The sequence below is a fragment of the Macrosteles quadrilineatus genome, unplaced genomic scaffold (genome assembly GCF_028750875.1).
Source record: "Macrosteles quadrilineatus isolate MER2022 unplaced genomic scaffold, UCM_ALF_1.0 Scaffold_5__1_contigs__length_97177068, whole genome shotgun sequence".
In the NCBI taxonomy this organism is placed as follows: Eukaryota; Metazoa; Arthropoda; class Insecta; order Hemiptera; family Cicadellidae; genus Macrosteles; species Macrosteles quadrilineatus.
The window spans coordinates 62,962,120-62,986,181 of record NW_026542598.1 but is presented as its reverse complement, the minus strand read 5'-3'; the positions used below and the strand labels follow the sequence as shown (position 1 = coordinate 62,986,181).

Here is a 24,062-nt window from a genome sequence, read left to right as displayed (position 1 = left end):
TAAAATGGAATCCAGAACTACGGCTTTTTACATACCCTGTTAATCCTAGGAAGGCAGTCTAATATGGAAAACATGAGTTTGGCGTTGCCTTCAGGGTCGTCTGGCAGACAGACAGACAATGCGTCGATCATCATTTGGTAAAGACACTTTGTGAACAAAGGCTCCGGTAGCTCTCGTAGATAGTCCTTCAGTACCCCTGCAAAAACATTGTAATGGATGAAATAAGAAAATAATACATCAATTGGAAATGTACCCTGCTGTATTTGTATTGTAACTGTTGTATTTTTGCCCCGTTGGGATAATGCTGCCATGTTATCCTCAGGTAGTATCTTATGTTATTGTTTTCAGTCAAACCTACCTGTGATAACATTAATGTCAGGAACATTGTCAGGAGATAGGTCGACAGTTCTCGCATTCCTCTCAAAGGCTTCTCTCAATATCCTCTTCTTGGTGGCTGACCCACATAACCGGTACAGACCTACAAAATAATTACTGTCATTAGCCTATTCGATAAATAAGGCCTGAAAATACTCCCAACATCAATAAACAGTAAACACCAACTGTAACATTATAAAAAAAAAAAAAAAAAAACATCAACAAAACAGAAATGTGTTTTTCAAATAAGAAGTATACACGCCTGTCACAAAAAACACAATTTCTGCCCAATAATTTATGTGACCATGGCACACTTCACCATTATCGGGTAAACTGTATAACTGCATACATCTATTCTGTGTTTGTTTTGTGGTTTTATCTATCACATCAACAGTTCAATCAGGAAAGGTCATTGATGTTTGACCAGTTATGTTGATCTAAAGATAATATAACGTCACTAAACCCACAGTCCACTAATTTTAAGTCAAGTTTATTTTTTGGCATTGGTCCAAACAGACATACCTATGATGTCCAGTCCTCTCCTCTCAATCTCCTCCACACAACGTCTCACTATGATGGGTACCAAGGTGTTGGTGCCAGTTGCCAAGGTGACAGAGGTAGCCACGCCTCCCGGCACGCCACCGGTCAAGTTCTCTCTGTTGACAACTGTCTCTAGCTCGGTGCCGAATATACCTGCAAACACAACATTTCAGATTCTATCTGGTGTGTTTGTTGAAATATGAAGTTTAAACCAACAGCTGTTAGTGTGTGGTATGGTATCTGTTAAGTGTAAAAAAATGGGCCTCTTTACTTCAATTACACACAAATTGTTTTTTTAAATTTCTCTATGAAATAATTTGGAAAACAATCAATAACATGAAAATGCACTGAGTTTACTCATGTTATGGTGTAAGTAGATTTAAAGAAAAAAAACAGTAATGTTTGAATGAATTGATTGATGATTTCATGACAAAGCATATTGCCTGACGTAAAACCATTTCAGGAGAACATTGATCCATTGATGATTTTGACATCAAAAATCCAGATCGTTAATAATCTAGTTGCTGTCTCTAGCAACTAGCAAAAAATGAAATTCTATGCTGTCTTTTAAAACAGACTAAGAACTTAACTGCAAAAAAACGAACCACCAACACATTCCAAAAGCCTATCACATATTTTTCAAAGCTCAAAAGTATGTAATGTCTGATGCTTTTACTGTACACTGTACACATGTTACTATAAATGAAATATGATGTAGTGCTTGAAGCAAAAAACTTGATTTGATACATCTGAAAAGCTAAGAGATGAGTCAACTAAAGATTGCAGCTCACAGTCCCGGGTTCAAATGCTTATCCTGAAAAAATGTGTAAAACGATTCCATGCTAGAGTCGTAGGATGTGAAGGTGAGACGTGACAAAAATTGTAGTTGAATAAATAAATGATTGACTGACCAGAGACGAGTGACTTAGAGACGCCAGACCGTGAGGGCAGTAACAGCTGTTTACTTCTCCTGAGGAACGTGTGATGCGGGTCTGTGTGTCTGAGCCGAAGGTACAGTGTGCCTCGAGGCTCTATCTTGAGTGCCAGCTGGTGTATGGGTGAATCTCTCAGTAGAGTCGCCAAATGTACCGAGCCCTGCGACAGGATGGAGTTATCATACCACAATTAATAATTTAATGTAAACATTACTTTGATTAGATAAACTTAAAATAGTGTTTATTTTACATCTGTACATGTGTATTCAAATTTGGTTAGATAGCCTAAATAAAGAAAAGAAACAACTGATATACGAATAATGGTTAGGAATGTACACTCTTGTGTTTGAAAAGATTCCGTTTGAGATTGTAAACTCTATGTTGTTAGACCAATAACTTTTAGTTCGTTAAAAAAATCAAAACCTTGGAAAATTTCAAATGTTTTTCTTTTACAATAATATGACACTCAGGTTTTTGTAATGGTGCATGACACTCAAAGAAATAGTGAAATGAATCTGTAGAAAATCAATGTTACCAGTGAATATAGAACTAACTAGTAACTATGCAGCTGTTAAGGATTTTTTGATGGGATGCAGGCTTAAACCTGATTGTAAAAGAGTCCTTATGACATAAAACACTCATAAAATTTGAATATTTCGCTTTACCGTCATAATTTTTAGTCAAAAAGGTTTAAATAAAAATAATGTGAGTGACAGTGAAAATAAATATTCCAAATATTGTGTACAGGATCAAGCTTTAGTGTTTCTTGTGCCACTCAGGTTTAACCCTTCAATCAAAATAAAAACACTCACAACCTGGGCTTAAACTATATTGTTTGGCTGAATGCAGTAAGAATTATGAGTATTGATAGCTGGAAATAGACCAAAGTGCAAACAAATTCAGCTAATAAAAAAACTAGTAATAAACACATTTTTTACCAACCTTATAACATAATTTGTGCCTGTATTGTGGATCCCATGAGTATATTAACAGATCCAATTCCCTGTTGGACACTAAGTCCAGTTCAAATGTCTCGTCCCAGTCAAACACCAAATCACCTGTCCTGACCACAGTCCTGGCCTTGTGTACTCTGTCACACTCCAGCACACAGTACAAGTCTCTCATGCCACCTGTACAATCAGTAACAAGTCATTACACTCATAGCTCTGAATACAGGGAAGAACACAGTAGAGAATAAATTGGTTCCTTGGAAGTAGAGTCCCACTATTTTGAAAATCCACCTATTCCAAAATAAAGTTCAGAAAATCTTTTAAAAACGTTAGTAGAAAGCTCACTATGTCACCGCAAACAAAATGTTATAGTTGAAGTTAAAACTAGCAAGGTTGTGCAGAAAAGCTTGCAATGTCACCCCAAACATCGTAGCAGCAAGTAATATTGCCATCACAAACTTGGCCAACGCCAAAGTTATGCTGTGAACGCAAGTAATGATGTCCATCAGTATGAGTTGTACAGGACTGACCTGATGATGATGTGACAGAGGACCTAAGTCCGCGGCCAGCCAGCAGATGTATCCACAACAGTCCACTGACACCAGCCACCTCACTGTTGAGTACTCCGGCTGGCTTGTCCATCTTGTACTTTAGGAACTCTGTAGACACAACACTATATTAGCCTAATGGTCGTTACACTTATACACAATATGGTGTTTTTAATTTAATTTTTTTTTTTTACGCCAGTGGCATTTTACAAGGGGTCACAAAAGAATAAATGTTTAGTGGATGTGCCGGGTTGAACCCGTCCCTCCCACACCGAAGTCCGAGACGCTAACCACTAACTAGGCTAGCAACACAAATAATAATATAATATAATAAAACAGCTTAAATGCTACAAGTGTTTCCATATCTACTATTTATGTCAAAGCAATTAAAACTCCTTTGTTTAAATATAAATGAACATAAGTCGGAGACTAAGAGAGCTCATTAAAAACGAATTTATGAAGTGATCCGATCAATAATTTTCAAAACAGACCAGAACTTTTCTGTCTTCAAAATCAATAAACAAGTTTTTTAACAGGAGTTTTTTACATTCGGCATATCATCAATCCATAAGAACCAAATTACGGTTTCTCTTCCTAGACATAATTAATCCTGCAAGATTTTTCAGATAATTTAAAATTCTAACCTTCCTACCATTTAAATCTAAAAAAACTATCTTTCATTGAGAAAAATGTTATTTTTTTAATCTGCTATAAACTTTGGATTTTTGCTATGAAATACATTACAAATACTCATTCCTCGTCATTCCACTTATTTATGCCACAGAAACATCCACGACAATTCCTGCTAACCAACCTGCAGAGTTATTCTTTTCATGATAATCTATAAACTACTTATAATTTAGAGGGGGACATATATTTGGATGGTCAGTTGGTCCCAGAGATCTGCTAACTAACCTGCAGGATTAATCTCCAGTACCCTTGCTCGATCGTCTTGAGCCTTGCGCTCTCCGAGGTGTTTGGCCTCCAGTTCCAGCAGGTGCCTCATGCGTCTGAGCGAGGTCGAGCGCTGGGACAGTGTGTGTCGGTCCAGTGTAGACGTGCCTGTAGGTGTGATGGGACCCATCGTTGCCAGCTGACCCGGCCTGTACGACGAGTACAGCAGCTCTGACTGTAACAACATGACAATTAAGTCACAGTACAGTTTATTCAAAACAATTTTTTGGATTTAATTTCTACATTGCAACACACTAGGGTGTTTTATATTCAGCATTGCCTCCTGGATTGATTTATGGCAAATGAAATAGATTTACATTACTCTTTACGTCATCAAACTTTATTGTAGTCTCAGACTAGGTTCGAAACAATTGCTGTTAAATCGAAACAATTTAATATATTTGTTCTTTTTGTGTGTCCTAAATGTAAAACTTATGTATATTGACGACGACATGTGTTTAAATAATTTGGTGTTTGACAACAAAGGCTTGATAATGAAACTACAATTGTGTGGGAACTAGACACCTGATACTACAATAAGGATTGATGACGTAAGGTATGTAAACCTATTTTATTTGACACTAGGGCACATTTTTTAAGGTGAAGCTAAGTGGAGTAAATAGAATATGGCTTCAAACTAGATGAGTGTTAAATGCATGAGATGATAGCTTTGTTACAAAAAATATGAGTTCTTTAGTTAGGAAAACCACTCATGGTTGTTAGGACCATTTATGTACACTAGGGAGTAGGGGTCTCAAGGGTCCACAATTTTTTGAAGTTGGATCGAGTCAACAGTTGGCCAGAAATTTTTTTTGACAAGCTTAGATTCTATTTATGTGATCACAGAGAGTATCTGTGAATATGCAAAATGGAGAACTACCAATTTGACAAAATTGCACGTGATGTTTACTGTTTTAATTGTAGGAGAGGTTGATGATATTACAGTGATCGTGGAAACACGTTCTTGATTTCTCTGTGATCTTGAAAGATGTTCATGATTTCGCTGTGACCACAGAAGATGATCACAATCTTTCTGTGACCCAGATGTTCAAAATTTCTCTAGGACTGCAGAAAATATTTACAATTCCCCAGCAATATGGGGATGATCATACTCAATATTGTAAAAACGATTGTAGTATTTAATTTTTTTACAGAAGACAAAAACATTTATAGTTATAGAAGTCACTAAAAGTTTCCTTCTGAGGACTTTATTTTCAGAGACAAGGATGAAACAGTCTGTTCATATCACATTAGCAAACTGGAGTTGGTAAAATGATGAAGATGGCGTGTCCTAAATCAAGATCAGTAAACCCTCAGTTTATATTTTCACGATTTTTCTGTTTGTTGATAAAAATAAAATCCAAACAAACAACATAATATACAGACCTGTCGGGTCCTCTCAGGCAGGTTCTCGGCGCTGAATGTGAATCGCTGGCCCTTCTGTCGCAGCACACTGGCGCTGGTTATGTTGTCTCGCGCTCGTATCCTCTCGTAGATGGCACTGGTGCTTGGCGCTCGTGACAACCAAGCGCGGTACTCGTCTGCTGTGAACACACCGGATGAGAGACCTACACACAACACATACTCTAGCGACCCCAGCGCTCCGTCTCTCTGTTAGTGGTCTGGTCTACGCGTGCAGCACATTCAACTATGGACAAACAGCTACACAAAGTATACAGTAAAGGGTTTTAAAAAACATTATGCATACCCATGATGATGAGGTGGAAATACTACATGTTTAGGCCTACTAAAGGGATAAAAAAAACTTTAAGTACACCTTTTTACTAGACAAATTATTATTCTCATTTCTCTAAAAAATATCAGTGTTGTATTTTCTTCTTTTTATAGTTCAATCAATGTCGTTAAGTTTAAGTTGGACAAGCTATATATTTTGTACATTTACGCATGATGGACTAAATGAAAGGAGCAGCCAATCGGTTTGCAAAGTGGATATTGGTACGGATGAGGTAGGGGACCGAAGGCATTCGATGGTTCTATTGCTTTGTACTATCCAACATTCAACTACAAAAACACACTTTCTAATACTACTTAATACTTAATAGGTTCACTACAAACTGTGTTAACATACCGATGCACCAGGGGTTACATCTAGTAGAGTGGATAGTCAATGAAATAGGCTACCAATGATTTCTAAGAAAACAGTCAAAGTTGTTGCATTTATACTTTGTCATTATAGAATGATTGTAAGAAATAAATACCATTATTGTATTTCTTAACTCAGCATAAAATTTATAATTTTTTGCTACTATAGTTGGGGATCATATACTCGTATGAAAACAAAAACTTTGGGGAGCTCGTTCCACAATTAAGAATATAAAATGTGAGGAAAACAATAGATTAGAAAAGATTTGCTAGCAACACCTTGTGAGAAAGAATAAAGTTTTTCTGTTACAACAAAGATAAACTCATAATTGATATCTCTAATGTAAAACAACAGGGGAGCGAGCTGGTCTAGTGGCAGAGCTCGAGGCTCGAAGCCTGAGGTCCCTGGTCCAAGTCCTGCCAATCACGAATGGATTTTACCTATATGATAATGTCACCACCCTCTAGGACTAGGCTGAAGTAATATGTGAGAGTTCCAGGCTAGAACCTAGCGTCCTAGGATGTGAAGGTGGGGCTGTTGAGTATGCATATTTTCATAAATTACAAACCAACATTACTCCAGCTAACACTAAACACAATATAACACAGAGGTGGTAGTGTCTACACGAACGTACCTCGTTCTTTTCTCCTGGCGATGGGCAACTCAGGGGCAGACAAGGCTCCATCACTGTCATCTTGGTCCAGCAGTGACCTTGAGTCCCTCTCAAACCTGACTCCACTGGACTGCCGGGAACTGAACATAACATTACCATGTTACAAGGGCTGGCTAGACCATAATTCTATAAGGTATCAAACAAAATTTATCATAAGTTTGTTTAGTATCTAAATCAGTATACAAAGTTATTTTGTGAGGCTACTACTTGTACCATTTATTGTGACGTCATGAATACGACGCATCCTCTGCACTTTGGACACGTCCTACTTTGTTAAATTTTCATTACTTAAAAAGATAAAGACAAAATTCTAAAGACTCTTTAGCCACATTTTAATAATCAACCTACAAATTTAAACTTTTATTACACTGTGTGTGGTATGCTTTTTGATCCATAGCAAAGTAATAAGCTGTGGCAATCTTAACAAGTGTGTGCAGAAAATATATCTTTAAAAATCCAAAGAAGATTAAAACATTGTAAAAATAGCATACACTTTTAATATCTCATCAGACAATAGGTGTAAAATAAAAATACAATAAAATCAATTATTTTCAAAAAGTGTAATATTTTTAAACTGAAAAAGTTGATTAAAAACCTTAAGATTTGTTGGGTTAAAAGAAAAACCCCTCTTTCTATGATCAGATTGAAGTAGATGTTGGTTTGATTCAAATTTCATCAATATTGGATAGCTTTTACAAGAGTTATCGTGTCACCCGTCACTTGACATTCAGGAAATCATCGAAAACAATGATATCACTGAGACGATTTTGCCGTAACCTCAAAAACTTTCACGATTCCAACATGACTGTGGAAGATGGTCAAAATTTTGAAGTGACCACGGAAGCAGTTCAAAATTTTGTCATGTCTACTAAAGATGTTCTAGATTTTGCTGTTATTGCGGAAGACATAGATTTCACCATGACCACTGAAGAAGTTCTCGTATCAATGTGGTTTGGCTTTTCTCGATTAGCTATGAATCATGCGTTTTCCTCAAACCTAGGCTCAAATGACGTGACTGTTACCTGACAGTGTGTTGAGCTAGTGAAGGTATCTGATGATGACTCCTAGATCCTCTACTGTCCCTTGGTAGAGAGTTGGACCTCAGGCTGATGCCCCGTGGTGTTGCTACGGGGTTGGTAATACTGTTTGGTGTGGCAGAACTCATGTGCGACAATGTTGACACTCCTGCAACACACTTGACTTACTGCCTGTCCAAGGATAGGTTGTTCTCCAGCTGTTTGAGATATTAAGACTCGCTTATATTAATTCAGCATTGCCTCCAGGATTGATTAAAGACAATATAAAATAGGTTTACGCACCTTACGTCGTCAATCCTAGTATAGTTTCAGAAACTGATGTTTCATTTTAAAGCCTTGTCGTCTAACATAAAATTATTTAAACATGATGTTGTCGTCAAAATACACAGATATAACGTTTAATAACGAAAAATGTGAATAACAAGCACGGCGGAAACGACTCAGCTACCGACTGCCGCTGGTCTGGTGACATTGACCTTGGAGGGGGTGAGACAGCTGATTATGAGCGCCTTTGTTATCAATGTCCTTGATCCTGTCAAATACTATGTTGCAACCAAAATTTAACTTTTCATTTAAGACGTGTTTTAACTGGTGTTTACCTGATAAATGAAAACCACGTCAATAGCTGTAGTGATAGCCTAGATATTTTACATAAATGCACCAAAGGCTCCTTAATGAACAACAAGGCTTGAAAATGTAACGTCAGTTTCAAAACTAGTCACCTGAGAATACTAGGATTGACGACGTAAGGTAAACCTATTTTATATTATATTTCATTTCATGTAATAGGCCTATGTCTTCTTTGTTTGAAATTAATTATTGTTCATGGTGAATTTATAAGAATATTGGAAACATTAGCAAGACAAAAAAGTCCACAATTTTTTTTAAGCTATCATAATTTGTTTATCTTTTTGTTCTTTTAGAAGAACTCTCAACTGCCTGTTACCTACTGGCCATTCAAACTAGCTACCATGTCCGTATTTAGATGGAAAATTTCCATAAGAACTATATAGGCAGGACACACTGTAGGGTAAAAATCTTCCACGACTAAGCATTTATATTTTCTCAATGGACTACATTTTAAAGATACAGTTGAAAATTCTCAACTCCTATTTCCCACATTACAAAATAAAAGGTCTGAATCAGGATGATTGGAGTAAAGTATGTAATGTACACACCCTTAAAGGACATTATTATTAATGTCAAACTAAAATTTGTTATCAAACTTTGGGGTTTAGTTTCAAGTAAGAAATTCTATTATAATTTTCGGTGGGTTTCCACACATTTTTGGCTGTTTTGTATCCAGGACTCATCAGTTACGACACATACTTAATCGTCATATGTATTATTAAAAAAAGGAGAGTGAAGCCCCCAAAAAAGTAACCAATAAGTTATACCTTATCTAAACGCATGTAATTTTAACTAAGAAATTCTAGTTACAACACTGCAGCTATCATGCTGTTAAGCTTTACCTATGTCTTATTAATAGTCTTTTAAATAAAATATCTGTGTAGGATTTACCAGTGTTCCGACTACCTGTAGCAGAAGGCCGGTCTCTGTAGTAATAGTAGGAGCTACAAGTTGCCTCCGTGTCAGATGCGTAGTCCAGCGACCGCTGACGACGTCCAAGCGTCCCACTGACACTCATCGGTTGCCTACTGCCCAACAAACCGGTTATTAATTTCCAATTGTAAAGAAGCACAAATTATTATAAAACTTTACTATTCCATATATTTATTTAAACTTAAACTAATGGTAGAATTTAGTCAAAGTGATTGAATGATTTACATTGACACTAATAACCTTCAAGGAATCATGGTATTTTTCTTTTTTTCTCTCATAAAATATTTATCAAGCAACTCTTCATAATACATAAAATATTGACAAAATTGGACTTGAATAAGTATTTAACTAGGTAAAGGTACTGTAATGAATTAGCACAACAGACATAATTTATCGATTTACAAGAAAATCCCATCTTGTAGTAGGGATTCCCCCCTGCTTACTATTTTAAATGAGAATACATTTGTAAAATCGTCTAGACTATTAAAACGAGTGAGTGAAGTAACAATGATCATGTCTTTCTACTAACTGCCACCATCTGGAAATTATAGCCTTTCTGTGAAACTAATTTCCAACAGAATAATAGGCAGAAAAATAACCCTGCATTGGAATGACGGGTTGGAACGTATTTGACAAAGAAGTGATAGGTGACAAAAATAAAGGTTTTATTTCACCTATGACTGAAAAGCTAAGGGACGTTCCTGAATATTATTGCAAACCTAACTGAACCCAGTTGTCCATGATCTCATGATATACCTGCTGTGTGAGCTGCCATGTGTACTGCGGTCAGTGTAGTAGCTGCTGATTGTCCCTGGCTTGAGACTAGACCGCAGCAAACTGTGAGTGCCTTGCCTGTGTGTTGTGGCGGGGGAACCTGCACAGAATATAATACAATCAGAAATAGTCCTATGTTGTTCGTTTTCAGAATCTTATCAAGTAATTTGCACTGTAGCATTCTTGAAAATATATAGTTCAACTTTTCAAGCTATATATTGAAATCTATGTTTTAGCCCCTGAGCTGTGATATAACAAACGTCAAACATAACAGGATTTACATTTGTAAAAAGATCAAACAGTTGTATCTTGTGTTATGGCTGTTTCAACATTACATTGCCATCATCAGACATTCCCTGAAGATTCAGCTGAAGCAGCGTTGTCAAAGTCAAAACATAACATGAACTACCTTTTCAACAAACATACCTATATGAAATAACAACAACGAACAGTCCTGTGACACACACAGTATTGGTTGCTTGGCATTGTCATGATTTGAGCAAGACGCTGAACTAATAAGTACTGTGTGTGCAAAAGGTCTGTTTGTTTGTAATTTTGCATGTTTGGTAAATGTTAGTTCAAGTTATGTGTGTTGACTTAGACAACACTGCTCCAGCTGAATCTTCAATGTCTGAGGATGAAAATGCCAAAAACTCCTGTAACACAAGTTGCAACTGTTTGAGCTGTTGACAAAGGTAAAGCCTATTTTTATTCAAGGTACGAGTTTGGGTATACAGTACAGAGTGAGCTATATAGAGAAAGTTATCATTGTCTAAATAATCTATCCTTTTTTATTTTCTAGATATGTGGATATTCACTACACAAACCTCCGTCAAAAGCTCTCTGTCTTTGGTGCGATTCCTACAAAGGCCTCTATAACATAACTCCGGCACTTTTACTACTAGACCAGCCCTTTACTAAATTTCTAAATATACAATACTTTTCCGTAATGCAATCCCTGACTCACCATAATCATACTCCACTCTAGGCAGATGTTGGTCGCTGCCAGATCTAGTGATCACTCTCTGATTGGGCCGAGCGTAGTATTGTGACTGTAGTGAGGACAGGCGAGTGGTGGACGACGTGGCGGACATGCGTCTCACCGGGGTTGTGCTCGAGTTGGGGTAGAACGAATGAACCTACAAAACACATCAAACTATCAGTTTTACAGCAACTGACTTGAGATACCAACCTTGTGTACCTGCCATAAAGCTACATGATTTGGGATTGTGACTACTCTTGCAGAAAAAAGTTAATTAACAAATAAATGTTCACACTCAAAGGTAAGAATACAATATTTTCTAACTCTTAATTTTTTCTTCATAATATGCTCACTATATTAAATTTTGTCACAGCGATGGAAATTGAGAATTTTTCTATTGTTCACAAACACTATTGTCTTTTGGGTACCAGTGTATCTGAATAGACCTGGTGTAAACACTTATCAATTTAATCATAGTTGAAACAGAGTTACAGAGTGAGCTACTGTCAACCTTTTTACTTGGTTTGACCTTTTTAAATAACAAAAATGATGTTATATGATCCATATAAATTGGAGATTTACTTCAGTACCTATCCAAAAGTCAGTTAGCCAACAATCTTCCATGGCTAAAATAACTTTTTGATCATAAAACGTCACCCATAAAATTAAATTCACAATTATGACTGAAAATACATATAAAACTATATAAAAAAATTATTAGTGCAACAATTAATCATTAAAACTTTTAATTCAATGCATTACTTAAACCACTGCTTAAAAAATAAATTATACATTTTCAATAAGTGTTAGGCCTAGTTATTTTTTTAATCAAACTTTCTTTTAACAAAGGGCTGTCTCACAATTTTACATAATTACATACAGTTACATATAATTTTGAGAGGGAATGAAGACTGAAGGTTACAAACAAAACACATGATGTAGGGTAAATGAGCTTGCTTAAAAATGAGAATAAAAAATTACACAGTTTGTGCTTTGTGTTGCTCAAAGATTTAGAGTTTTGGGGTTCTGAAATTTCAAAAAGCCATGCATAATCTGTTTAAATGCTTAAATTTACAGTGGTTGATGTAATACATCAATGTCCATACAAATGTAGAGACAAATTATAAAGGGAAACTTAAAATAAACATAAGTGTCTCATGCTCATGCACCATGCAGAATAGAAGCAGGTAAATAAGATATGAGAAGTGAAATCAGCAAAGTTAGGTAGGTATCCAAATACCATGGGAAGGATAGTAAAAAAAACATTGTTTAGTCAGTCCTGTTAGGATAAAATCATTACTTTTTATGAAACTTCAAAGGGCCTAAGAAACAGCTATACTACTTTTTTCACCTTTAAATTTTTTCTTTTGTAGGCTGAGACCAAAACGAAAATAATTCACACGAAAATAATCTGAAGTTTAGATAATCCCTAGGCTTAAAGTTGTGTTGACATTACGGGGGTGTGTAGTTTCTCATGATCAGCTAACTAGTAATTTTGTTTTGTTTTCTTTAAGTTTATTATGTTATATTGTTGAGGTCAATTTGTCGTTTTGATAGTTGAAATAATTTGTTTGACAGTGTAATCGAAGTATGATAAACACTAAAGTTCCAGGAAAAGCATTGAAGAGTATTGTTATATTCTTTAAGATTATACATTATTTGATAGTTCCTGGGGGAATTCAAATATACAAAACTGTAATTGAATATATTTTATGGATTGTGCCAAGGCCAAATTAAATAAACAGGCCGTAATGCTCTCCTCTGGCATGATGTCATCGTAGGCGACGGCAATAACGTAATTTTTGCCGTTTGTGATCAGCTGCTTGTTTTCTTGGAAAACGAAAAATATAACAAAAAAATAACATTACGTCATTTCCGTCGCCTATGGATGACGTCATGCCTGAGGAGCATTACGGTCTGCTTATTTAGTGTTGCCTTGATTGTGCACAGATTCATAAAGGTATATAGCATATTGTAGTGTTACTAGAGATATGATCATTTTTAAAGTTAACATTATGTTGGCGAGCTGAATCAAATTCAAACTGTACAGGGTTTTGTTTTACCCAACCCTGTCTGTATTGTCTCAATAAAACTTTAATCTTTACTTGGACATAAAATTAAATACACAAAACTTTAAGAAGAAATCGATGATATATTTTACTGTAAGGTGGGAAGAAGACATAACTTAGATAATGTACCACCACGTCCCTGATGACAAAAAATGTTTAGGCCTCTGGTTTGTTGCATCCCAAAGACCATTTTTATTATCTACAATGTTTTGTGTTTTCACATTGTCGATTACACATTGACGTCAGTGGGTCTAGCATATTGTAGGGAGAAACACCACATTTGACTGTCTAGTTTCATCATGAATGGTTTAAATTAAATTATCACACACATTTTTGCAGCGACGATTCTTCTTTTCAAAGATAATTTTTCTCCCACCTTGTATAGTTAAGTTTGTTACGCTGATAAATAGACCTATAGTTTAAGGCATGTAATTAAAAAGGTATTAGACACTATGTTGAGTGTGAATCTTAATCAGGAAATAATTGAAAATATATTCTTGGACACATTACAGTGTATACACTTCAGTTAATCGGCATATAACATTTCTGAGCTAGAAGTGTCAACTTGTGTTAGGTTCTACACCGTAGATAAGTCTAAAGTTCACCCTGTAATTATATAATAGATTAACCATAACCCCATTGGAATTTTGCCTTCAAATTTGAGAGAACACAAGTAGTCATTGCTATAAGTTCTGGGAAAATTGCTATAAAAATTGCACAATTTATTTGTGAATTCAATTAAGTGTAGGTGAAATCACACTCTCCTAAAGCCTGACTGGTTATCATGTAATATATTTTCAATAAAAGGCTCACGTTGGCTAGCCATCACTTTTTCAACCAGTTTTGATAGTGCTGAAAGAATTGATATGGGCCTGAAATGAGGAATGTGTTCAGGCTGCTTTGCTTTGGGCAACGGAAATACCAAAGCTTCAACCTTTATAGAATTTTCCAGATATCGAGCTTCCATAACTCAACGTTAACCTTTAAAAGTGGAAGTTTACATGATGTGCCTCAATTACTTGAAGTTATGCCGTACAGTGCAAGTAAGGTGAGTTTTGATTCCTATCGAGACATGAAAATTCAACTTCCTTTGTTTGTCTGGCAATGGCTAAAACTGTTAGTTTACCAGTTATTGAGAATATTGAGATTATTTTGAGTGCGTTGATTAATGTTGAGATAAAACATTCCTATATCAGAACCGATTTCGCAAGAGAAGAACATTAAGTATAACATGTATGCATGGTAAATTTTGTTATTTTGCTTCCACAGTAACCCTTCAGTACATAAAAGTAACTTGAGCTAGATTTTATAGAGATTTGGGATGTAAAAGTTGAGCTATAAACAAAGGTTATACTGTAACATCATTGTCAGAATCCAACACCTCGGTATCTTAAATTTTCCGTATAGCACTTTCATAACTGGAACCTCGCTTACTCGACAAACCTGATGTGGTAACTCAAATTTTTATCGTAGCCCCTTCAGATTCGAGATATCGAGGTCCACTGTCAAATAGGGGTTGTACTGCTGAAAGATGACAAACTAATTACATTTTGGTACTTTACTGATGAACTCACAGATACCGTACTATATTGTCAATTAATTTTTAAAGTTACTATAATTTTATTTGATTTGATTTACAGTCATAATCATCGCAACACAACAGGGTGACAATCCAAACTGTTAAACATTTCAATAGATGAAAGCCTTTGGATAATATTAATAGGTGATTGTCATCACCTTTTAAACCTTGGTTTGGTTGAAACCAATCAGCTGGCCTTGGTCAGAACCAATTAACGGTTTAAAATATTGTCTATATTTTAACATTTCCAGGGTAAAAATCCAAACACTGAACCACAGATCGTGGAGGAATAAATTTACTTTTAACGTTTTAAATATCATGAAAAAATAAGATAAAACTGTGACAGAAATAAATAGCTTGATTTAATCTTCTGATCTAAATAACTCAGACGAGTTACAGTCGCATGGGTGCATTTAAGCCTTGTAATCCAGTTTATTGAAGCCAATAGCTATACTGTGCAGGCTTACTTCTACCATAATGTGTTTCCTGGTAGGCCTATTACACTATTTTTTTTCAATCCAGGATACCTATCTTTTATTGATTACACAATACACATAGTAATTTTAATGCTCTACACTTAAGTAAGGTTAGAATTACATATATTGGTCACAAGTGACTCTGATAAATGGTGTTTAAGGCTTCAAAATTACCCTGTAAAACTCATTGCCGCAAACCAAGTTTAAAATCATGTTAAAATTAAATTTAGATAATGATTTATAGTTTTTTGAGTAATAATAGATTTATAAACATAATCTTTCCATTTAATTTTTTCAACTAGGTCAATTTGTACAATTTTTTCCGAGTCCTGCTGTTTAGTTTCATAGGCAGATTTATATTTTGACTTAATAATGTCCAACGTATCATCTTTGTATGCTTAAAAACGATAAAAACCTTGAATCTTGAACCTCACCAAGCCATGAATAGAAACCAAGTTCTGTCCAGAATCGGTTACTGTCCAAAACCACTGTGCTTAGAGGCAACAAACCAAAATTGCATCCAAAAATAGCAGTGGTGCGTCAAGTGCATGAATTGTGAATCCTGGTTACGCCTGGCCAAGATATATATCTGGTAGGACAGACTGAGTGATGACGTCACTGCATACACAGCTGTGGTGGCCACCTTGTCATGTCACACATGCTGAGAATGAAAAGCAACAGCAGATTTTGTAAAAGAAAATAAAGCAACCAATGACAACAAACCACGTTCCAACACGTCTCACGAGGAAAGGTGGCTGCTGCCTAACGTCATCACTCAGTCTTCGCCATACATCTTGACGCCTTGCAGAACACAAGCACCTGAGTAACAATTCTTGCTGAGGGACCTAAGGGTGGGATGAGTGCGAGTGCAGAGTGCATGACGTGCTAATGACCTACTGGTGAGTGTGTCTATGTTCTACATTAGGAAGGGGTGTGGGGCTGTCAGTTAGTTAAGAACATTTACTGGGAAGGCTACACCTAGTCTGTACACACTAGACTGTACGGGTACTCACTTTTTCAGCAAGGGATTCTAATGTTTTAGGATATGCCTTATCGTACGGTTGGAAATGCTGAGCCTTTGGTTGTTCTGTGATTACGGGGGGTGGAGGAGGTTGATAAGACCATGTGTTGCTACCGTGGCTTGTTCTTCTATCTAACTGTAATAACAACCCCATTATTGCTTCACATTCTACGACCCCAATATACTGTAGTGTCAGTGTGTAAAACCAAACATTTTAGTTTAAATTAATCTAAAAAAGTTTCTTAAGTTTTTTCCTGGGTGAAATTTGTATATCTTCTCAAAATGTTAATTAATTATGTTTAAGTGTTTCAGGGTATGTGCATGGATTCAAATTGAAGAAGAAAATTGAGTCGGTAAATTACATTGCCGGAAAGAGGGCTGAATTACATATATCTGGATTCCTCATATTTAAGTATTCAAACAATTTCCTGTTTATTGAAGATTTACAAATTGTAGGACAAATTTGATAGTGAAATCAAAGAGTGAATAATTACTGGTTGTTTTCCTAGGTAAAAAAAAACTACTTTTAAATGATTTAAAACAAAATATTGATACACAAGTGAAATGTTATTTAATGGAGGTAATTGAAATATCCATGCAGTTATTTGAAAGTGAAAAATTAAAGGGTATCATGCTATTTTCATGTTGTTTGTTGGCAACCAATTAATAAGTCTGTGAATTAATTGTCATTCTCGTGCAGTTGTATAAAAATGTTGTTTGAAAAAGTTAATCCAAATAAACAGAAATTCAAGTATGCTTTGTTTTTATCAAATCTTTAAGATTGGTTTTTGAAAACTATACTGAATGGTAAATGTGAAAGCGGTTTGGGGCGAGTTTTGCCAGCAAATAGCCTAAACTACCAGCCAGCAGTAAATACGTCAGCTCAACCAAATACCTGTGCTAAGTATCTACAACACTATAGAAAATAACTACAAAACAATACTCTGATTCAAATATTCACAAAAGAGCTTTGCATTGTACAGCGTAAGCTTTTGTGGCTGAAATACATTTGTCTTTTTAGAAATTAGTAACGTTACAGTAGATAGGAATACTTAAGAAGCTTTCTAAATACATGGAACACAATGTTAAAAGTAAAGCAAAATCTTACACCAAGTGAGCATAGATTTACTTTTGTAACTCAATGCTCTAAAATACCAGTTATGGGAAACTCAGCAGTGACCATTTACACTAGCCTAAACAAAGTATGAAACTATAATAAACTGATGTAGCAAGAGTCTGTTAATTAAACGTTTACTTCCATGTCATTAAAGTCACTTACTAATTTTATCAACCTCAATGAATGGATCTGCAAAACATTAATGGTTAAAACCTATATCCTACGTTTTGGTAAATATATTTATCAATTAAGTTTGAAATGTGTATTGAACAAAACTAATGACTTGGTGATGAAAAGAATTAGGGCGCCACAAATGGTACACTTGTCTCAGTTACTTCTATTGTCTAACTCTTAAAAGGTAAAACTATTTTTTTTCTTTTATTAAAATATTGTTATGCACTGATACAACCTTACAAAGACAGCCATTAAGGAAATGATTTAACTGTAGATATGGGTCTTCATTATAAAAAGGAATATTAGCCAAAGAGTCTAAATATTCAAACTTCTTTAAATTTGAACCTGTGTAGGTATAATTATAATAATTTGGGCAGATATTCACTTTTGTAAAATAAATGTTTTTAAGATATGTTGCAGGAAGTAAATTTTACTCTGTGAGCTTTGAACTTTGGTTATTAACACTACTGAACAAGTAAATATATAGGATTTTATTTATCTGGTCGTATTAGTAGTCAGTAGTCTAATAAGAAATTAAACATTTGACATGTGCACAGCACTAATACAGGGTATTTTGTTGATGATTTATACGTATTATCAGTAGTAAGGCATTTCCTGCGAGAATGTATATTGTTCACTTATTAAAATCAATCCATCATAACCCCTAAACTATGTAACTAATACATGACAAATAACTGATGCCAGCAAACTATTTTATCTCTCCTTTGGGTCATTACGATTGCGACATGTTTTGTTATTGTTGTGGCATCATTAAATGTTACAATGCTCTTCACTTTTATGTTCAAGGATTAATATAAATTGTTTAAATTTTCAATAAACAATAATCTAAAATAGTCTAATTTACGGGAAACTGATTTTTCTTACCTATCTTGTCGTATTTCTTTTGTTTAACACAATACTCAAGTTAACTGATTTTCCACACATAATATGTGGTTTGGAAACGCAACTATTAATTTTTTCCTAACTTTTGATGGTTGAGACTTGTTTTAGCTTGAGGTCTCGTCCTGATACATCCAAAAGAGATAGCAGCTAGCTTAACTTTGGACTAGGAACGGGTAGGTCTAAAACACACAGAAGACACACTAAGCTCACAAAATGGTTGCTTTCACAGCTGTTACCGTAACCAATTTGTGAACTATCTTCGTATATAGCCTACTTGTAAAAGACCCCCTGGGTATAAAACACGTGTTTTATGAGTCTTCTGTCTTCTATAACCTACTTTTCCTTCTTCTCTGGTAAGCTAGCTGTTATCCCTTCATTATACGGATGAAAATCCTATAACCTTTTCTCAACTAAAAATATCCAAAACAGAGGGAGTCAACTGTATATTTTCACTACTCACACTCATGGCAGTGTGTTGCGGCTGATGAGGGCGAGAGTTGTAATACAGGTCTCCACCTCCCAGCATGTAGTTGTTGAGCTCGCTGTTGTCTTGCATGTTGAGACTCTGCTGTGACGACCTCAGTGACGTCACGCCCAGCGCCAGGTGAGACCGAGACGTCTGCATGCGCTCTCTCCCCCCTCCCACCATGTCACGCTCGTCACGGTGTGTGCGCCGACTGCCTGTCATGTCCCGGCGCAGGCTGTCAGTATGGCGTCCGTGTGATCTGCAATAACCATCTCTTAGAGACTTTGAATGGATGGATTACATTCTTGTGTTCTGTAGCCAGCATTTTAAGGATAAATTGTGTTGACGCCAATTACTGATTTTTGTTAAAATACGCCTCCTCTTTTAGAAAAATAACAAGCAAAATAAACTGAAAGGACTAAAAAGTAAACAGTAACACCTTTTTATCACACTAACAATCATAGTATGGAAAATTAACGTCAAAAACAGAATCTGTTGCACACTCTGTAATGGCTCATTAACTGTTATAGTCATAGTCATAGTCATAGTTCTTTATTAATTTGTTTGTACATAGTTTGTACAGTAGGCCTAAATAGCGTCATATATAATACAATACTAAATCTAATTAAAATCTACTGTTCTATTTTGACAGAAAAATATGCTACATTTGGTCCTATGAGGGTAAGTCTTCTTTATAGCATCCCAAGTCAATCCCAAGTCAAGTCAAATCAGCTGTTCCTTCAGCCGTTAGTATTAACCATAAACAAAACCGCTCAAAGGGTTGTATTAACCCTATACGCACCGAAAAAATCTACCTTAAAGGATTGATTAGCACTGTGATTCCCATTTTAGACACTCACATGTTGTACCGTCGGTCGCTGAGGCCGTTCTCATCATCGTCGTCATCAGGCTCGTCGTCCCTGGTGAGCTCCTTCTTGATGACCACCACGGGGGGCGGCTTGGGCTCCAAAGTACGACTCTGTTGCTGCGCCGCACTCAACACTCCACGGGGCTGTCTGGTCACTAGCACTAGCCGCCGAGGTATGCTCATGATGATCACAACGTCGTCCAGACTCATCCGTGTCACATCCACTAGGTTCACTGCCAGAATTTCATCCCCGACCTATTGTCAAAAAACCATTAATAACATGCACAATACAGTAGGCGCTCGCTAATCCTGTTCAGGACGTTGGCGGTGCCATAAAGAACATGCCAGATTACTGGACGCCTTCTAGAACAGCCACTGGTGAGGGATTAGCAAAAACACTGCTAAATTTAGAACCAACGTCAGAAGAAAAGCGTTGGCTGGGGAGCGTTATATTGAGTTTCATAGTGCATTCTCTTATTTTAGTGGTATAAAATTCGGAATATAAAAAATAGTTAAAATAAAACAAATTCAATTAAATGCAACCATAGACAAAAGTAATTAAATATAGACTGTCAGCTGTGCTGCGGTTACCATAGGTTCTGGCGCTCACCGCTGGGAGCGCCATGTAGTTACGGCCTACGCGCTACGTAACTACACGGCACTCCCAGAGGTGTGCGCCAGAACCTATGGTAACCATAGTAACCACTGCACGGCTGACGGTCTATATATTTAATTCTTTTTGTCTATGTTGCAACCGACATCTGCTATTCGCTAGCAATTTCTGCCATTTGCTAGCAATATCTGTCGTTTGCTTGCAATGTCTGCCAATTCCTTTTGACTATGCTGAACAAGTCAATGATTTACGAATTGTGAGTTGAAAAATCTTAACTCATCATCTCTGTGTGAAAAATTGAACACTAACTAACTAATACAGTATAGTCCTGCAAACTTAGCATCTGATAAGCTGACAGTCCTGATTTTCTAGGAATAAATTTAGTAGGTACATAAGTTTCTCACAAATCAGGGCCGGTGTTACTTAAAACCCTGTGAGTGACCCAGAAAAACCAAAACTATGGAACTAGGTAGCTTCAATAGTTACATGGTACATTGCCTAAGCCATTTGGACATGAGGACATTAAACCAGGACTTGCAAGGCATACCAGACTATAGCAGCACTGGCTAGTACTCTAGCAAGTCAGTCAGCAGAATAACCATGAACTACTGTAGAAAATGTAGCAACTAGGCTGTAAGCATGTTAAATAGAATGACAAAATGTACATTAAGCTATGTGTACTTTTTTAAACCATAGTTTCTTAAACTCAACAACCTTGTATTACGCTGAGTTTGTGTGATTGTATGTAATTACAATATTACGGTAAAGGGACATGATGATTACCTTAAGACAACCGCTGTTGTACACAGCAGACTCCAATGCTATCCTTGAGATGAACACTCCATCAGAGCGGTCCATCCCGTTGCCTTCTCTAATATATAGACCCAGCGTCTGACCCGGCCTCTTGACAATCTCCACGATGTGCACGGCGTACTTAGAGTCCTGTGTACCAACATAAATAGATAAAAACTCTGAACTAGCACTCTACAAAACAGATGACATTGTCTAAGCATGTGGTGCATAAGAATTGTTGTCACACAAAAATCTAATGCTGTAAGGTTTTTCAAATTTCAGTGAAATAAAATATTTACTTGTACATCAAGTCTCAATATTTAGAAAATGTTACATTAATAGCGCATTTAAATTTTTTCTGATGCAAGCTCCTAAAATTAAGCTACCGGTACACATCTAACAATTAAAAAGAATAAGCACAATAGATCAATAACTGTTAAATCATAGCCTGTAGCTGTGTTTCTTACACAAAGTATGTAGTGAGAAAACTGTCTACTAGAAGTGTGTGATTATTTCTAGTAGATATTCCTTTGTGTGTAAACTAGATAAGGTACAATGTTAGGGATTTCCATAATCTTTTAAATATGTCTTTCTACTACATACTGTTTGCAAATCAAATGTCTATTTGTTTGCAATAAAGATTAAAACATATATAAAACTTTAGATCAAATTTGTTTTAGTTCATAAGGGTTTAATATTTGTTTTACATTATTGCATTTTAGCTCTTTATTATGTATTAAGAATTATACTCCACATGTAATCGTACAAAACGTTAGATACATTTTGATAAGCGTGGCAGCTAAAATCTCATTTTGTCTAAAGTTCAGTCAGTAGCACATTAACCACACTATTCCTTATTTTATGAACATAATAAAGAAGCTAGAGATATGTTTGCATCTTAGTATTACTGCAACCTTAACCAGGTGCTTAACCAACTAAATAATTTTACTACTAGTAACTGAATGCAAGAGAGTCAAATCCTGAAAGTTTGGAACTGTCATCTTTCAAAAATTTAGCAACAAACATTTCGCAAATCTCTGCAGTGTTCTTATCAACAATTTATTACAGGTCATTATAGACTAACCTGCAATGCAAGGTATCGCTTATCCACATCAGCAGCCGCACGACCGAGATGCCTTGGGTCTAACAGTCTTACCACCATCTCCCCCCTCCTCTCCACTGCTTCCAATGCCGCAGCTGTTGTTGCGTCATGGTCATTTTCCACTGTCTCGATCTGCCGAAATATCTCGTTGGAGATCCCGCTCACCTAGGAAATAACATTTTTTAAACCCTTATAAATAAGGCCGACAGAATCTCTAAGAAATCAAATCTCTTTAGAAAAAAATTGAGTAGCCTTATGTACTGTACTTAAGGATTCACTGGAAATCGTAAATTAAAACTGTAATAGGCTTACTGTAGACATACTGCAATACCTATACATAGCATTACATACTTATACAAAACCATGGAAATCTCCTACGACCGTTTTGTCATTATTTGTTGTCCACAATCGTGGCAAAATCTTGGACATCTACCATGTCCATCAGCACTTGTCAATACGTTGTCTCTGGGGTCTCGGCAAAATATTGACATCTCCCGCTGTCGCAGAAATCATAGTCTGCTTTGATCACTGAAACTTTATCGTCTTAATCTATGTAAAAGCGTGACATTTTAAATTGTGTGATTTATGCAGACAAGTCCTACAATCGCTATTACAATGTAATCGTAAAAGCTCTGCTCAAGCTCATTCCGCGACTCAAGCTTATAGTATAGTCTTGACTCAGCTGGAAAATCGAGTCGCTCACACACCCTATGGATATATAAGCTATTGATGATACCTGATGTGATCATCCTGTTATGCTGAGGTCAGATATGAAGGGTTCTGCTACCTATTGATATGCCTATCTCAAGTTTCAATCATACCAACACACTTTTAATTTGTGCAAAAATATGTGTTTAAGATATTAGTTATATAAACAAATGGTTGAGAATAATGGTAAATCACTATGAATATCAGGGATTAAAGCTCTAAATCATATTGAATTTGAGTAACTTAGATTATAAATCAATTAAACCGTGTTAAATTTGGCTGTTTTACCTAATTTTTACCTATTAGTCTTCCTTCAATTAGCTTTAACAAACGGAAATAAGGATGTTTCTTCTGATCACAAAGACTTATAGGATAGCAAAACAGTTTGTGTCTGACAAGCCATGAATTTCAAAAAGATTTCCTTCTATACTGTCAACTTCAAAGACTAAAACCTTACTTACAACCTAGACTTTACTTTAAGGTTTGAATATCCAAGTTTTTCTATTTTACTAACCTTTCGGAAATCCCCCTGCACAACCATGGGTGGTGGTTCCTTAGGCCGCGTGCTACCATTGGTTCCCTGTCCTTGGGCTTGGCGGCGCGGACTAGTGGCCAAGTCCGGAGTCGCCTCTCGCCCCTGATTAACACAACACAATATCACTAAGTTATAGACAAACAATATAAATTAAAAAGCTTAGTTTGGATAGTGTGAAATTCATTTAAACACAAATTATACCTA

At 36.0% G+C, this 24,062-nt stretch overlaps 1 protein-coding gene across 1 annotated transcript in view; it reads right to left on the bottom strand.

Annotated features, from left to right (window-relative positions):
* LOC128995646 (rho GTPase-activating protein 100F-like) overlaps positions 1 to 24,062 on the bottom strand; it is a 91,509-nt gene that overhangs the window by 6,635 nt on the left and 60,812 nt on the right. The window contains exons 2-20 of the mRNA XM_054420663.1: positions 23,838 to 23,960; positions 22,598 to 22,780; positions 21,505 to 21,663; positions 20,101 to 20,363; positions 19,235 to 19,499; positions 16,573 to 16,716; positions 11,421 to 11,592; positions 10,436 to 10,553; positions 9,638 to 9,774; positions 8,102 to 8,264; positions 7,041 to 7,159; positions 5,689 to 5,846; positions 4,264 to 4,477; positions 3,331 to 3,459; positions 2,793 to 2,980; positions 1,827 to 2,010; positions 898 to 1,068; positions 359 to 478; positions 36 to 196 (exon numbers count right to left, since the gene is read on the bottom strand). Coding sequence (XP_054276638.1) covers positions 36 to 196; positions 359 to 478; positions 898 to 1,068; positions 1,827 to 2,010; positions 2,793 to 2,980; positions 3,331 to 3,459; positions 4,264 to 4,477; positions 5,689 to 5,846; positions 7,041 to 7,159; positions 8,102 to 8,264; positions 9,638 to 9,774; positions 10,436 to 10,553; positions 11,421 to 11,592; positions 16,573 to 16,716; positions 19,235 to 19,499; positions 20,101 to 20,363; positions 21,505 to 21,663; positions 22,598 to 22,780; positions 23,838 to 23,960 — 3,171 coding nt within the window. The remainder of the gene's footprint in view (positions 1 to 35; positions 197 to 358; positions 479 to 897; positions 1,069 to 1,826; positions 2,011 to 2,792; positions 2,981 to 3,330; positions 3,460 to 4,263; positions 4,478 to 5,688; positions 5,847 to 7,040; positions 7,160 to 8,101; positions 8,265 to 9,637; positions 9,775 to 10,435; positions 10,554 to 11,420; positions 11,593 to 16,572; positions 16,717 to 19,234; positions 19,500 to 20,100; positions 20,364 to 21,504; positions 21,664 to 22,597; positions 22,781 to 23,837; positions 23,961 to 24,062) is intronic.